The 17483-nt window shown below is 41.8% G+C and overlaps 1 protein-coding gene across 6 annotated transcripts in view; it reads left to right on the forward strand.

Annotated features, from left to right (window-relative positions):
• The window catches only part of EDAR (ectodysplasin A receptor), a 90435-nt gene extending 78122 nt beyond the window's left edge, over nucleotides 1-12313 (forward strand). For all 6 annotated transcript variants that reach the window (XM_078348887.1, XM_035271860.3, XM_078348888.1 and 3 more), the window contains 2 exons: nucleotides 67-127; nucleotides 9595-12313. In XM_078348887.1, coding sequence (XP_078205013.1) covers nucleotides 67-127; nucleotides 9595-9917 — 384 coding nt within the window. In that variant the 3' untranslated portion in view covers nucleotides 9918-12313. The remainder of the gene's footprint in view (nucleotides 1-66; nucleotides 128-9594) is intronic.
• The last annotated feature ends 5170 nt before the right edge of the window (nucleotides 12314-17483 follow it).

Here is a 17483-nt window from a genome sequence, read left to right on the forward strand (position 1 = left end):
CGAGGATTTGCCTCCTCACTGCTGTTGCCACCTTTCTGGAGGTGAAAATTCTCGTCTTTTTTACAGATTCAAAGCCGGAGGAAAAAGATCCTGGATGTGTATGCCAATGTCTGTGGAGTCGTAGAAGGTAAGCTGAAAGAAAGCCTGAGAGAAGTGGTGCCCACCCCACCGACGTGAAGGGCTGTGCCTGGAACCCTGAGGCTCCTGTAAGGGGAACTGAGGGAAGCCGCCCATGTGGTTGCCGCGCTCGGGTCAGAATGGCCGCTGGAGCAGAATTCAGAAGTGGGGAAATGGAATCTGGCTCCCAGATATTAGAAGGCATCTCCCAGGGCTTCCATGGCCCTTCTCCGCATGGGGTGGAGAAAGCCCAGTGCAGGCACCCACTGTAGGGACACACAGGGTCAGGGAGCAGGACCCATGCAGCCTCAGACCTCCCGTGTCCCCAGTGCCTGTCCATTATCTGGGAAACGCAATCAGTCACTTATCCTAGACTTAGCTCTGCCCTCTCCCTGCCCTCAAGCATCCCAGAGGTCCGATGGCCCTGGGAGCCTCCAGCCTCCCCTCCCATCAGCTTTCTGAGCCGAGCCAGGCTCTCTCCCTGTAACCTGGGCTTGGGTGTGGGCAGGTAAGTGGCAACACGACTGGGACTATCAGCAGTGCAATCTGAAATCATAATCCTCAGCTTCCAGTTCCTGCAAAGTCCACTCTCTAAATTACTTATTAACTCCGAAGATAAACCCCTCGTGACTGAGATCAGGGGTTTTACTGCTGTTGGCCTTGCTGTCCTCCCTCCTCAGATTCCTTGGCTTGGCCAGGCAACGGGAGTGGAGCCTGATGCACGAAGGGCAGCTCGCCAGTGCCCCCAATACCCTTCCTCCTATCCCCAACCCCACCGTAGGCCAAGTGCAGCCCCCTGTGGCCTGGCGGGCTTTCCGGTCCAGTGCTTCATTGGCCAGAAATAACTATACTGTGGGTGAACTCCAGGGCCAAGAATTCTTGGCTGCCTGCTGAAATGTGGCATCTCTCCATAAACACATGTCCCAGGTCAGCCTGCCTGATCTCACCTGGCATGGCCTGGGGCTGTCAGCTGCCCAGGGGAAGATGGCCTAGGACTCACCTTCCATCCACCAGGAAGCTCTTTTCTGCTCCAAAAAATGTTGAATCCACACTCCTGGGGCAGGGGTTTTCAAATTAATTTTAGGAACCTCACATGTAAAAGAATTCCTTCCAGTGAGCCTGAGAGGGGCAGGAGCTTGCAGCCCCATGTTCTCAGCCACCTTCAGCGCCCAGGTCTGCCCGATGCTGACACAGCCAGAGCCGAGAACCTGAGCCCAGTGCCCAACCCTGATGAGCATTAGAGTCACCTGCAGGTCTTAACACCATCTCTGCCCAACCAGCCCACTCCATCTGCTGCAACACCCTGATGTGACTAGTCAGGGGTGAATCCCAGGCATCTGTGTCTCTTTCTTGTTGTTGTTGTTGTTTTTGTTTTTAATTAAACTTTTTATTTTGAGATACTTCTTACCATGCAGTGCTAAGAGATAATACAGAGAGATCCCGCATGCCCTTTACCCAGTTTCTCCTAAGAATAACATCTTGCAAAATATACACAGAAGTCACAACCAGGACATTGATATTGGCACAGTGAGGCTAGACAGCTTTCATATGAAGACCTCTCTTCTTGCCCTTTTATAGCCAGTCAATTCCAACCCACCTCACCCTCACCTAGGCCCCTGGAAACCACTAATCTGTTCTCCATTCCTGTAATTTTGTCATTTCAAGAGCGTTATATAAGTAGAATCACATAGTATGTAACTGTTGGTGAATGGCTTTTGTCACTCAGCATAATTCACTGGAGGCCCATCCAGGTTGTTCCATGTATCAATAGTCCGTTTCTCTCTATTGCTGAGGAATGAAAACCCCTGAGGTGAGGGATTTTCCCACTGCTGGCCTCCTCAGACTCCTTGGCCTGGCCAGGCAGCCTGGTGCACACTGCGCAGGTAGTAGTCTGTGGCATAAATGGACCAGAGTTGGTTTAACCATTCACTTGTTGAAGAATATCAGGGTTATTTTCAGTTAAGGGCTATCATGAATAAAGATGCTATAAATATTTGTGTATAGGTTTTTGTGTGAACATCAATCGTGATTTATCTGGCATAAAGATGCAGGAGTGCATTTGTTGCGTTGTATGATAGTTGCATGGTTGGTTTTTTTAAAAACTGCCAAACTGTTTTCCAAAGTGGTTGTACCATTTTACATTCCAACTAGCAGTGTGTGAATGGTCTAGTTTCTCCATATCCTTGCCAGCATTTGGTGGTGTTACTAAGTTTTGCTTTAACTATTCTGAGAAGTGTGCTGTGATATCTTATTGTGATCTTAATTTGCATGCTCCTGTTGTTTGAATATCCTTTCTTGTGTTTATTTTTCATCTATATGTCCTTTTCAGTAAAATGTTTCTTCATGTCTTTTGCCCATTTTTTTCAATGGGATTGTATGATTTTTATGAGTCAAATTTATGAAATTAATTATAAAGTTTCCTTTTATGGATTGTGCTTTTTGTGTCAAATCTAAGATCTCTTTTGCCTAGTCCTAGATCCTAGAGATTTGCTCCCAGTTTTTTCTAGAAATTTTATAGTTTTATGTTTTACATTTAAGTCCACATAGTTTGGCTTTTTTTCTTTTTGAGATGGAGTTTCACTCTTATTGCCCAGGCTAGACTGTAATGGTGTGATCTTGGCTCACCTCAACCTCCACCTCCTGGGTTCAAGCAATTCTCCTGCCCCAGCCTCCCGAGTAGCTGAGATTACAGGCATGCACCACCATGCCTGGCTAATTTGTATTTTTAGTAGAGACAGAGTTTCTCCATGTTGGTCAGGGTAGTCTCAAACTTCCAACCTTCACCCACCTCAGCTTCCCAAAGTGCTGGGATTACAGGTGTGAGCCACCACGCACCCCTAAGTCCACATAGTTTTTATGTTTTGCATTTAAGTTCACATAGTTTTGTATTTTGCATTTGAGTTTATTTTTATAGAAGATATAATACTTGGATCAAAGTTCATTTTTTTGTCTATGGATGTCCAAATGCTCCAGCACCATTTTTTTGAAAAAGTATCTTTCCTCCATTGAATTGCTTTCAAAGTTTTGTCAAAAACGGGTTTGGTATATTTGTATAGGTCTATTTTCTGGGGTCGCTCTTCTGTTACACTGATCTACATGTCTGTCCCTCTGATAATACCACAGTCTTGATTCTTGAATAAGTTATATAATAACTTACATAGCTCTTGAAATCAAATAGACTGCTCCTATTTTCTTTTACTTTTTCAAAAATATTTTAGCTATTCTAGTTCCTTTGCCTTTCCTTATAAGTTTTAGAATAATCTTCCCTATATGTACAAAATGCCTTGCTGGGATTTTAACCAGTTGCAACAAAACTGTATCCGGGAATATTTTGACATCTTTATCTATTGAGTATTCTGAGCCATGAACATGGTTTATCTCTTCATTTATTCAGCCTACCTTTGATTTTTTTTCATCTGCATTATGTAGTTTCCAAGTTACAAGTTCTGTGTGTATTTTGCTAGATTTACACTATATTTTTTTATTTTTGGAGCAACTGTAAATGACATTTTAAAGTCAGTGGCCATATACATTCATTATTAGTTATATAGAAATACAATTGACTTTGATATGTTTACCTCGTATCCTGTGACCTTGCTGAATTCACTTATGGGAGTTTCCTTGTAGATTTTCCTTGGGATTTTCTACATAGATAATCACATCTGCAAATGGGACAGTTTTATTTCTTCTTTTCCAATCTGTATACCTTTTCTTTCCTTTTCTTGTTTTATTCTTTCATTTTCTCATTTCATTGCACTGGCTATATCTTCCAGCACTACAGTGAATATAAGTGATGAAGTGGAAGCAGAAATCCTTTCCTTATTTCTGATCTTAAAAGCATTCCATTTTCATCATTAAGTATAATATTAGCTCTAAGCATTTTATAAATGGTTGATATTAATTTTTTGAGTGGATTGAAATAATTTGTAAATATTGAACCAGCCTTGCCTCCAAAAAAGCCATACAATTCTTTTTTGTACGGTTGCATTCTATTTGCTAATGTTTTGTTAAAGATTTTGCATTTATACTCACAAAAGATATCGGTCTGTGGGTTGTAGTTTGTTTTTTATCTTCGTCTGGTTTTGGTATCAAATTTATACTTCCCTCACAGAATAAATTAGGAAATGTTTCTTCTTTTTCTATTTCTAGAAAAGATCATATAGAATTGCTATTAACTTTTTATTGAACATTTTGTAGAATTCTTCAGTGAAATCATGTGGACCTAGAGATTTCTTTGGGCGAGATTTTTATTTTTCAAGATGGAGTCTCACTCTGTCACCCAGGCTGTAATGCAGTGGCATGATCCCAGCTCACTGCAACTTCCATCTCCCAGGCTCAAGCGATTCTCCTATTCTCCCAAGTAGCTGGGATTACAGGCATGTGCCACCATGTCCAGGTAATTTTTTTTTCTTTTTTTGAAATGGGGTCTTGCTCTGTCCCAGGCTGGAGTGCAGTGGCATGATCTCAGCTCACTGCAATCTCTGCCTCCCAGGTTCAAGCAATTCTTCAGCCTCAGCCTCCTGAGTAGCTGGGATTACAGGTGCATGCCACCACACCCAGCTAATTTTTGTATTTTTAGTAGAGACAAGGATTTGCCATGTTGGCTAGGCTGGTCTCAAACTCCCGACTTCGTGATCCACCAGCCTCAGCCTCCCAAAGTGCTGGGACTACAGGCATGGGCCACCGTGCCCCGTTCTAATTTTTGTATTTTAGTAGAAATGGCCACCATCTTGGCCAGGCTCATCTTGAACTCCTAACCTCAAGCAATCTACCTACCTTGGTCTCCCAAAGTGCTGGGATAACAGATGTGAGCCACCACACCCATCTGAAGATTTTTAAATTACAAATTCAGCTTCCTTAATAGTTAGAAGTCTATTCAAATGATCTATCTTATATTGAATAAGCTGTGGTGGTTTATATTTTTTGAGGAATTGTTTATTCTCATCTAAGTTGTCAAATTTATGCATGTACAGTTAGAGTTGCATAGTTTTCCCTTATCTGTTTGATATCTACAGTGTCTGTAGTGATATCTCCTGCTTCATTCTTGATATTGGTAATTTATATCTTCTCTATTTTTTGTCAGTTATGATGATATTTTCAAATAACTGTCTCTTTTCAATATTCATTTTCAACTATTGAATATCATTTTCAAATATTGATCTCTTAAATTATTGTTGTCAATTTCATTGATTACTGCTCTTGTTTTTAAATTATTTATTTCTTTCTATGTACATTTGGTTTATTTTGTTAATCTTTTTCTAAGCACTTGAGATGGGAGCTTAGATTATTAACTTGAGAGTTTTCCTCTTTTGTATGTATTTGTGCTATAAATTTCCCTCTCAGTACTACTTTAACTGTGTCTCGCAACTATTAAGATATTGTATTTTTATTTTCATTCATTTTAAAATTTTCATTGAGACTTCTTTGACCTGTAGATTAGATGACTGTTGTCTAGTTTTCAAATGTGTGAAGATTTTTCTGTTATTGATTTATATTTTAATTCTGTTGTGGTAGAGGAATATACTTTGTATAATTTCATCTTTTAATTTGTTGAGGTTTAAGGCCAGTAATTATAGAGAACGTGTATTCTGCTCTTGTTGAATGGAATGTTCTATAAATGTTGATTAGATCTTGTTGGTTGACGATTGTTAAGTTCTACATTCTTGCTGATTTTTTTCTTTTATTTCTTTTATTTTTTATTGCGTATTAGGTTTTGGGGTACATGTGCAGCTTGCTGATTTTTTTCTAATTGTTCTATCAGTTACTGAGTGAGGAATGTTAAGGTCGTCAACTATAATTGTGAATTTGTCTCTTCTTTCAGGTCTATCAGTTTTTGCTTTACATATTTTGGAGCTCTGTTATTTGGTGCATATTCATTTAGGATTCCTGTGTTTTCTTGGATTGACTCTTTTATCATATTAAATGTCACTTTCTGGTAATTTTTTCCTCTGAAGTCTACCTTAACTGATGTCCTAGCCACTCTGCCTTCTTTTTATTGAAGTTTGCATGATATGTATTTTTTCATCCTTTTACTTCCAACCAGCCTCTCTCATTATATTGAAATGAGTTTCTTGTAGACAGCCTCTAACTGGGTAAATTTTTAAATCCACTCTACCAAGCTCTGCCTTTTAGTTTTTTCACTGTTGTTGTTGTTTTGTTTTTGTTTTTGTTTGAGTTTCCACTCTTGTTGCCCAGCCTAAAGTGCAGCAATGTGATCTTGGCTCATTGCAACCTTCACCTCCCAGGTTCAAGCAATTCTCCTGCCTCAGCCTCCCAAGTAGCTGAGATCACATGCATGCCCCACCACACCCAACTAATTTTGTATATTTAATAGAAATGGGGTTTCACCACGTTGGCCAAGCTGGTCTTGAACTGCCAATCTCAGGTGATCCACTTGCCTTTGCCTCCCAAAGTGCTGAGATTACAGGTGTGAGCGTGATTACGACGCTCAGCCTTCAGTTAGTATTTAAACCATTTACATTAAATGTAGTCCTTGTCATGTTAGGGCTTAATTAAGTCTGCTATTTTGTATTTTGTTTACTGTTTGTCTCTGTTTTTCATTTCTGTGTTTTTTTATTCCTGTTTTTTTTGTGGATCACTCGAATGTATTTTAAATTTGATTTTGGTGTTTTTTGAGTGATATGTTTTGATTTTATCTTTTTCCATAGTTTTTTTAGTAGTTCTTCTAGACATTGCATTTACACATATAGCTTATCAGTCTACTGGTGTTGTTATTATTACTATTATCATTTGAGATGGAGTCCTCACTCTGTTGCCCGGGCTGGAGTGCAGTGGCCCAATCTTGGCTCACTGCAACCTCTGCCTCCCAGGTTCAAGCGATTCTCCTGCCTCAGCCTTCTGAGTAGCTGGGATTACAGGTGTGCACCACCACGCTGAGCTGTTTTTTGTGTTTTTAGTACAGACAGCGTGTCATCATGTTGGCCAGGCTGGTCCCATACTCCAGACCTCAGGTGATCCACCCATCTCAGCCTCCCAAAGTGCTAGGATTACAGGCACAAGCCACCATGCCTGGCCTTACTGGTGTTATCATTTTGCCAATTCGAATGAAGTATAAAAACCTTACCTTTCTTTATGTCCCTTTATCTTCCCTGTTTATAGTAGTTGTAAATATTTCCTCTATACATATTTATAACCATATAAATTGCTTCAACTACCTAACATAATTCAGAAAACTTAAAAAGAGGAGGAAAGTCTATTGTATTTGCCCATAGTTTTGCTCACTATGTTCTTTCCTGATGATTCAAGTTTCATTCTTTTATTTCCTTTCTGTTTATAGAATTTCCTTTTGCTTCTTTTCGGGTAGGTCTGCTGGTGATAAATTCTTAATTTTTCTTTGACTTGAATGTCTTGATATTCTCATGCATTCCTGAAGAATATTTTCACTCAGCTCACTGCAAGCTGGTCTGCAACGCTGGATTGAAAGTTCTTTTCTTTCAGCACTTGTAAATACCATACTACTCCTCTCTGGCCTCCAGATTTCTGATTATATATCTATTGTCATTCTAATTGTTTTCCCTCTCTAGGTCAGACATTGTTTTCTTTGGCTGTTTCTAAGACTGCCTTTTGTTTTTAGAAGTTCATTTGTGATGTATTTTGATGTGAATATATTTGGGTTTACCCTGTTTGGGATTTGCTTAGCTTCTTGAATCTGTAGACTTATTTCTCTTGATAAATTTGGGGAATTCTAAGACATCATTTCTTTGAGTACTTATTTAGCCCCATTCTCTTCTTCTCTCCTTCTAACACTTCATGACGCAAATGTTAGCTCTTTTGTTATTACCCCACAGTTCCCTAAGGCTCTGTGTTTTTCAGTTTATTTTCTGAGACTGAGTAATTTCAACTTCTAATTTTCATTATCCATCTCACTGATTCTTTCCCCTGTCTTTATTTTGCCATTGAGCACATCTACTGAGCTTTTTATTGTGATTATTGTATTTTTTTAGTTAATATTTTCATTTCTTTCTTACGCTTTCTATATTTTTGGTGAGGATTTCTGTTTTTGCAGTTGTTTTAAGTGTGTTGATAATTGCTTGTTAAAGCACTTTTATTATGGCTTCTTTAAAACCGTTTTCAGATCATCTAACATCTGTCATCTCAGTGTTAGTATCTATTGATTTGCTTTTTTCACTCATTTGACATCTTCCTGGTTCTTGGTATGATGAGTGCATTCACTTTGAAACCGGTGCAGTTTCATGTCCTGATATAAAACTCTGGGTCTTACTTAAGCCTTTTATTTTAGCTGGCTCCTTTCGATAGCTGTGTGGCAGGAGAATGAGGGTGCTGTCTTGCTATTGTCTGGTGAAGGTAGATGTCCAAATTCCCCACTCACTCTTCACTGACATGCAATGCGGGCTCCTTTTTACTGCTATTTGAGATTTGGGAGTATGGCTCCCGACATGGTCACCACAGGAACAGGGGAGTTGTTACCAGCTGGTTGATGAGAAATTCCCAGTTCCCTATATGGCCTTTCCTGACACCACTTGGCACAGTGTTACAGCCTGGTGAGGGTGGAAGTCTAGGCTCCCCACTCAGCCTTTGCTACCCTGGATGGAATAGGGACAGTTTTTTCTGTGGTGTTTGGCTAGAATAGAGCAATTATTGTCTAAATGTTTCATGCTTGCTAGGCTGCTCTTTTCCTAGTGTTCTAACTAGAGAGAGAACACTTCTGTTGGGGCTGTTTTTGTCTGTGCTTGCTATTATTTCTGGATTTCTGGACTTTTCTGCCCCATGTCTGGAATATATGAGGCAAAAGAAAACCTAGGGAACTTACCACCATCCCATCCATATCGAGGTCCCTAGTTGGTCTGTCTTCTCTCCACTTTTCAGAGCCTTCTTGGGTTTGTTTTATTCAGAATGGGAGGATAAGGGAAAATTCTATCTACTCTTATCTTCCAGAAGCAGCAATATCAACTTTTTAAATGCTCCTAGGTGAGTCTAATGTACAGTGAAGCCTGAGAACCATCAGACCACTGAGTTGACAGTGACTTGGTTCAGATAACCCAAATCTCGGGCTATCACTGAGAGCACCCACCATAAAGTTGACTACTGTTCCCTAAAGAGACATGATACCATCCCTTTGACCCCTTCCTCAGCCCAGCCCCATAGGAGACAGGGTTACCCAACTAAGGATAACTTGTCTTGAAGTCTTTGAGAACTGCTAAAAATGGTCATGAGGGGATTACTATCATAGTCAATACAGCAGTCATTTTCCTAGTGGGGAAGTGGCTACTACTGGGGTTAGGGTACATGCACAGCCTTCTCTTGGGGCTGGCACTGTTCTAGGTGTTGTTTGCCTTAAGTTATGCATTTGTTTTAGGTGGCTTTCTGCATGTGTTTTGTTTTACAATTTTAAAAATTTTCCAAATAATTTTTATTTCATTTAAATAATTTTTCATGGTGTTGACCTTCTATTGACTGTGACTTGCAACATCTAACTGTGGCCATTGGTGTCTGTAGGTCTCAGCCCCACAGAGCTGCCATTTGATTGCCTCGAGAAGACTAGCCGAATGCTCAGCTCCACGTACAACTCTGAGAAGGCTGTTGTGAAAACGTGGCGCCACCTCGCTGAGAGCTTCGGCCTGAAGAGGGATGAGATTGGGGGCATGACAGACGGCATGCAGCTCTTTGACCGCATCAGCACAGCAGGTTATAGCATCCCTGAGCTGCTCACAAAACTGGTACAGATTGAGCGGCTGGATGCTGTGGAGTCCTTGTGTGCAGACATACTGGAGTGGGTGGGGGTTGTGCCCCCTGCCTCCCAGCCACATGCTGCATCCTGAAAAGCATGCTTGTGGGCTGTCCTGCCAGGGCAAGCCAAGGATCTAACGAGGGCTCTGGAGCTGTGAGTGGTGCCAAAAACTTCGAAGAATCAAGGGTTTTGTGATATGTCATCCTATGCCTTAGGATGTTCAAGGAGGCAGACAAAATGAGGCCTGTCTTTTAATCTAACCAAAGATAAAAGACTAGATCTGGAATACTTTCAGATGCTTGCCTGTACTTCACGAGGCAGAGTCAATATCCACTCACTCATTGCACAGTGAGACAATGTTGAGAATTCAAATGAACCAAACCACGTGGGAATGACAGAAGTGAAGAATCTGGCCCCTGTTTTTAAGGAGTTTGCACTCCAGTAGAAGACAGAAGGAACATATGTTTACAAACCACTTCACTGGAAGACATCAAACAAGCTGAATGAAGGGGTGCTTGGAAAACGTAATAGAAGTTTTCAGGGGGAGATGACTCCCTACTGGGACGATGAAGGATGGCATCCGAGTGAAGAAGCAGCTCAAACATTTTGGTAAAATAGCTACAAAATGCAGACGCACTGTTCCAGGTATTATTTCAGGTTTCGTACAAGTCTGTTAATATCCTATGTGGTTTCATTAGGATAACTTGACCTATCCTTGAGGTCATCCATATACTTACAGCCCTTCCAGTCAGTAAGAAGAGCTCACTCTATACAAAACCAGTATGCAGGGTGTGTGTGTGTCCAAGCAAGTGGATACGTGCAGTAGCCAATTTCATTTACTGCGTGAGTCTTTGGCCTGGGAAACCTGTGGTTTGCATTACACATGAATGGTCTTCCACTCTCAGCCTTAGGCAGATTTGACCTTTTAGGCGCAGCAATGCTTAAAAACACAGCATTTTATATTATGTGCCAGGCTGTGTTTTTGCTTCAAACATGTATGAGTAGTCAACTCTAATTAGAAAGAGAAATTACGAATTCCTAAGAGTTCAGCCACACATAATGTTAGATTTCAAGAGCATCTGAGATTAGTGGATTAGCCTTATGGTGTAAGAGTCTGAAACTCAGCCTTCTGAGCCAGTCAGGGGAAGTAGAGTCCTACGGTGCAAATGAGAGCCTGGGCTTGGAGTCCGGGAAGCTGGGCTCTAGTTGTGTCACCTTAGCCTCAGCCTCAGTTTCTCTTCTGCAAATGAGATGTTAGTCAGTGATTCTATAATCAGGGCAGGTGGCGTTCAGGTGAGCAAGAAGAAAGTGGAGCTGTAGGAAATGCCAGGCCTTTGAGGTGCTCCATAGAAGTGAATACAGTGTGGGTTGTCCATTCAAATGGGAATAAAAACAGAAAAACTCAGAATTGGCATTTTCACAGTAACTGCAATGGTTTGACATAACATTTATAGGCAGAAAGTTAATAAACTGGCATTGTTCTTGGCAAATTCTCTTACTATCCCTGTAACTGCCAAGAACTCAGGAGCCAGGATAGTGATCACGCCAGGGGTTAATTTAGAGTTCACTGCTGAGCTCCCTGATGGCAGGTCTGACTGTGTTTATTACTAAATTAAAACAAAGCCTCTGACTTATAAAGCAAAGTTGTAAAAATTACAAGTTGCATGACTGAACAAATGCTTTGGGGGGAAAATCAGTCATACCTTTAACACCAACAAGCAATTTCCCGCCAACGAATGTAGTACATACTGTGAGAGGATCATAATGAGGTCCTGAATATTTAATTTCATCATTTACTGTGTCTGTTTGCTGCTGTTTTTTAGAACCTATTTGGTTTATCCTGCAAGCTAAATACTCCACGGCAGAGCTTAATTATCCTGTTAATTCCTCTTTGAAATCCTGTGGTGCCCCCTTCCCCCTGCCTTGTGATAATGATGATGAGAGTCTCCCTTTAATTAGACTGCAAATGTCACTTGTGATGAGTGTGCCGTTCCAGGAAAACAGCTTGCACCCTCCTCAGAATGTTTTCAGTGAAGGAGCAGGGTGGCTGTTCTCTGCTCCTGGTGCTTTGGCCTCATTTCACACTATTAATATTCTGTGGCCATACGGCCAGGCCAGCATCAGCTCATGTTCCATTGGCTCTCCACCTGCCATTTTTAGGGAGCTATTCCTTATGTAGGTACACATTCCCTTGTCATTTACTTATTTGGAAACAAGGGATTTACTCTCACAAGCTTCAGCCTATGTTATGGGATTCAGAACAGTGAGATCATAATAATTCTCACTAACCAAAGCTGAGACTCCATCCTGACATTTTTGTGTGGAGATATTCATTATTTTGCAATACTTTAAAACATTTGGAAAACACCCCAGGGTAGGTCTGTGGCCCTTAGACAGTGAAGTCTTAATTGTCAATATTTTTGTCTAATTCTGTATATATATATAACTTATTATATTTTATAATCTCAATAAACATATTGATAAAAATATTTATAGAGTACTGTAATGTGAGCTCTTTGTGGTGGGGGGTGGTGAAGGTTCTGATTGCTCTGTTCCTGATTATTGCACTATGTATAATGAGACTGTAGGATTGCAACCAGCTATAAACAAAATGCCTAAAATGTTATGGCCTGGCCCATTCACTCAGCAGAAGCAAACATTACAAGGAGATCATGTAAAAACCACCTGGAGCATTGCTTTCCAAGTTGTCATCATTAGCTCATAAAGCATTGTATCATTTATCTGCTTCTGTATAAAAAAAAACTGTCTTCAAATTCAATGGCTTAAAGCAACAGTCACTTATTACCATAGCTTGGGGTTTAGTAGGGGATAAGTCAGCTGACCTAGGTTGAGCTCAGTTGAATGTGGCTCAGCTGGGGTCTCTGCCTGTTGGAATACCTTAACTGGGACTGCTCTACTCCATCATTTCTGTCAACCTAGATAACAGAAAGAGGCTCTCTCAAAGAAAATGACGATATGTATTGGGGAATAGGGCATTGCAATGGGAATATATGTGCCGTAGTAAACCTTGTGTGTATTTGAAGAGGTAAAAAAGACAAAGGTTTTTAAAGGAAAAATAAGGAGGATTACATAATTATTTTGAGACAATTATCCTTGGCTACAAGGATCAATAATAAGGGTGGTGCCAATCCAAGGTTGGACAGGGAGCTCCTGGGCAGAGGTCCTTGCGGGAGGCTTTGTGAGTGTGTGTGTTTAAGACTGTGATGGCCCTTGTGCAAGGTTGTAGTTTTTTCAGTCTTGTAATGGCTCTCGATATCAGTTATTTATGCATGAGAACCCTTCTTTCTGGCCTTCCATGGCTCTACTTGTCAGGTTTTTGTTTTGTTTTGTTTTTTTCACAAGTGACTCCTTTATAATTCTGACAACTTCCACATTTCCTCCATTTGATCAACATCTTTCTTAGAAAGCATCCCCGATCAATCATTCCATTGTTAGGTTTTGATTATTCCTCAGTGCCAGGATAGACTTAGCCTTGTCTGGTCTCACATTGGAGGGATTTGATGGTGACTAAAAGTTAGTGTCAAAACCCTTTAGTCATCCCATAATTAGGTTTTGATTATTCCTCAGTGCCAGGATAGACCTGTCCTAGGTGGCTGGTCTGGTCTCACACTGGAGGGATTTGATGGTGACTAAAAGTTAGTGTCAAAACCCTTTAGTCATCCCATAATTAGGTTTTGATTATTCCTCAGTGCCAGGATAGACCTGCCCTAGGTGGCTGGTCTGGTCTCACACTGGAGGAATTTGATGGTGGTTAAAAGTCAGTGTCAAAACCCATTAGCCATGTTTGAACAAAACAGAAGTTTGGAGAGAGTGGCTCTCAGGCTATGTCTACTTGAAGTGTATTGCTAAGCTTGATTTTGTCTGTTCTGTAAACATTTGCTGTCATCTCAAAATGCAAGGCCAGTATTATTCTGTTGAAGGTATACTTCTACTGAGATTTGACAAGCAGCAGATAGGAAGTTTAAAAAAGGAAAATTAAAATCAATAGTAATATGAGAATCCCAGTTTGCATAATGGTTTTGAGCCATGAATACAGGCTTAAAGGCAAACAGATGAAACTGAAATAACCATGAGGAAATAGGTGAGCCTTCTTGTAACCTTGTGGCCTTTATTTTGTGAACATGGGTCTCAACTTTTCCAGAGGAACTTATCTAGGTACAGCATATAGTATTAGAAACAGCATAGACAAAGATGGCTACCAGAAGTATTTCATGCCAGTCTCTTCCACTTAGAACAAAAATCGTGTGTAGACAGTCACACTTTGAATACGTTATCCAAGAGAGAACACTGGAATTCAACAGAGAAGTGGCAGGAAACACCAAAAGCAGGGAAGGAGAATGGAGACACGCAGCCTGCCTGGCCAGGATCAACTGGGAGCTGGGAGTAACTTCTCAATTCAGGGAAAGAGTGAATGAGAAACTTCCAGTGGCCCAGATCCCCACCATGAAATCATGTAATCCTGACCATTAGAGACCCCTCAACCCTCCCAACCACTGAAGCTAACATAGGGAGTTGCTGGGAGACGGTGGGATGGAACGGCTCCAGAGATGGAGCTTGCACTGGACCCCACACCTTTCTGAGACCTAAGTAACTACAGCAAGGCACCATTTTCAAACCTAGTCTTGGGTAAACTGCATGCTGTCCTGGGACCCACAGGCACTGGGACTGAGGTGTTAACGAAACCCAGATTGTCGCTGCTGGGAATGGGGAGTGAGCTGCAAGCACTCCCACAGCCAGGGCTAAGAAACAAACAAGGAAAGAGTTGTAGTTGCTGACGCCAGGAAGTCAGTGCTGCTGGGACAGAGACTGGGAGGCTGAAAGGGTGTAAGTTGCCGCCAAGACTTGGTCACCAGCTGAATGGGGCCTCCTGCAGCCAGGTTGGGAGTATGAGATAACACTGCCAAGTCTGGAAAGCAAGCTCCACTGGGACTGTGGAAAGGACATACATTCCCACCCTCTAGCCCAGGCTGTGGCCAGAGACCACAGTCACACTCTGTCCAGTGGAAACATTGCAGCACAGTTGCTACCATCCCTTACCTGGGCACTCTGCCTGGGGCCTGAGGATCACCTCACCTCTGGCCACCAACAGTGGTGCATGCTTTCACCAAGAGGCCTGAGCACAAATCTGCCCCAGCTTTGTACCACTCTTTGAGACAAGGCACATATCCTGGGGTCCTGGGGATTGTGCAGTGCAATCCACCACCTTGGGTACCTGAGCACTCTTTCTGGGGCCTATAGTTGGACCTAAATTCCAAGCCACCACCACCTCACCTGGAACTTCCTTGCAAGTGCCACCTGAGGCTTAGAGGCTGTCCCACCCAGCCCATCACAGCAACCACCAACATCAGTGCACACCAATTGGAACCCAAGAATCATACTGCTCTTGCTACTGCCATTGCTCATGCTATGCCAGCTGCCCAAAGGCCCAAGAATCCACCTACACACCCAGTCCATTGCTGCCACTACCAGCATCTGAACATGCTACCTGGAGGCCCAGAAATCAGCCTGCCAACAGAGGTGCCAGCATATACAGCCCTGGGGCACAACAGGCACACTTGGCCCATTGCTGTCACCATCAGAACCTGAAGACTGACCCACCTGGCATCTCAACCCCTAGTATAACTTCACCCTAACCCAGTGGGGAAATCATGGATGCCACTAACACTATTTACAGCCCAAAAAATCATACAGAGACTACATGCACCCAGAATCAAAGCCAAAGTACCCTGCTCAACCAAAACCATAGATACACCTTTAGGAAAAAGTCCTCTTCTATGAAAGAAATTCCAAAACACGAAGAAGCAATAGTTACTGCAAATTTGCAGAGATCTACTTAAGGACAAAGGAAACATGAAAAATTAAGGAGATGTGATGCCTCTAAAGGAACATCAGCAATAGAGCATAATCAAAAATAAATTTTTGAAATCCCAGATAATTTGAAATACTGATTTTAAAGGAGCTCCATGATATACAAGAGAAATCTGAAAAACAATTACAAAGAAATCAGAGAAACAATTCAGGATATGAAAAAAAAATTTACCAAAGAGATTTTTTTTTTTAAAGAACCAAGTAGAAATTCCAGAACTAAGGAATTCATTGAAGGAAATATAAAATACATTTGAAAGCTTCAGGAGAACGATCCAAGAGGGCCGATCGCTAACATCCCGGGATTGCAGCTCTCAGGGAAGGCGCGGAGAACTAGAGGATGCCACACTTTCAGACAAAGTCTGGTCGCTCACGGAGCAGAAGATCCCCCAGTGGTGGAAACACACGAGTCGCCAGCGCGACTCTCGTGGTCGGTGCAGTGGTTCCGCTGGCACCTCGACCCGGCAGCGCTCAGCGCAGAGTAAACAGGACCGGTTCCCCTTCTGACTGAGGTTTGGAGCCCCGGGAAGGCAGAGTCGCCTACTACGGAAACAAGAAGGAAGCCTGACAGGAGAATCCTGGGCAGAAAAGCACCATCAGTTTTAACGCCGCTGCTCTGGCCCTGGGAACTAACAACCTGGACGTCCACTCAAGAGACCAAATCTGAAAGTTGGTAATTTCAAAGACGACAGGAGGATAAATTTACAATGACGGGAAGAAACCAGCGTAAAAAAGCTGAGAATACTCAAAGTCAGAACGCCTCTCCCTCTAAAGATGATCACAGTTCCACATCAACAATGGAACAAGGCTTGATGGAGAACGAGCGCCTCCTGATGACAGAATCACTCTTCAAGGAATGGATAATAACAAACTTCGGTGAGTTAAAAGAACATGTTGTAGCCCAACGTAAAGAAACTAGGAACTTTGAAAAAAGGTTTGATGAAATCCTATTGAGAATAGACAACTTAGAGAGGAGTATGAGTGAATTAATGGAACTGAAGAATACAATACAGGAACTCCGAGAAGTATGCACAGGTTTAAACACTCGAATTGTTCAAGCAGAAGAAGGGATATCAGAGTCCAACTTAATGAAATAAAACGTGAAGAAAAGATTAGAGAAAAAAGGATAAAAAGGAATGAGCAAAGTCTCCAAGAAATGTGGGACTATGTGAAAAGACCAAATTTACGTTTGATAGGTGTACCTGAATGCGACGGAGAGAAAGAATCAAAGCTGGAAAATACCCTTCAGGACATTATTCAGGAAAATTTTCCTAAACTAGCAAAGCAGGTCAACATTCAACCCCAGGTAATACAGAGAACACCACAAAGATATTCCTCAAGAAGAGCAACCCCAAGGCACATAATCGTTAGATTCACCAGGGTTGAAACGAAGGAGAGGATACTAAGGGCAGCCAGAGAGAAAGGTCAGATTACCCACAAAGGCAAGCCTATCAGACTTACAGCAGATCTCTCAGCAGAAACTCTACAGGCCAGAAGAGAGTGGGGGCCAATATTCAACATCCTCAAAGAACAGAACCTTCGGCCCAGAATTTCATATCCAGCCAAACTAAGCTTCACAACTGAAGGAAAAATAAAATCTTTTATGAACAAGCAAGAACTCAGAGATTTTATTACCACCAGGCCTGCTTTACAAGAGCTTCTGAAAGAAGCATCACACACAGAAAGAAACAACCAGTATTAGCCTTTCTAAAAATACACCAAAAAGTAAAGAGCACCAACATAAAGAAGAATTTACACCAACAAATGGATA

The sequence above is a fragment of the Callithrix jacchus genome, chromosome 14, assembly GCF_049354715.1.
Source record: "Callithrix jacchus isolate 240 chromosome 14, calJac240_pri, whole genome shotgun sequence".
Classification (NCBI taxonomy): Eukaryota; Metazoa; Chordata; class Mammalia; order Primates; family Cebidae; genus Callithrix; species Callithrix jacchus.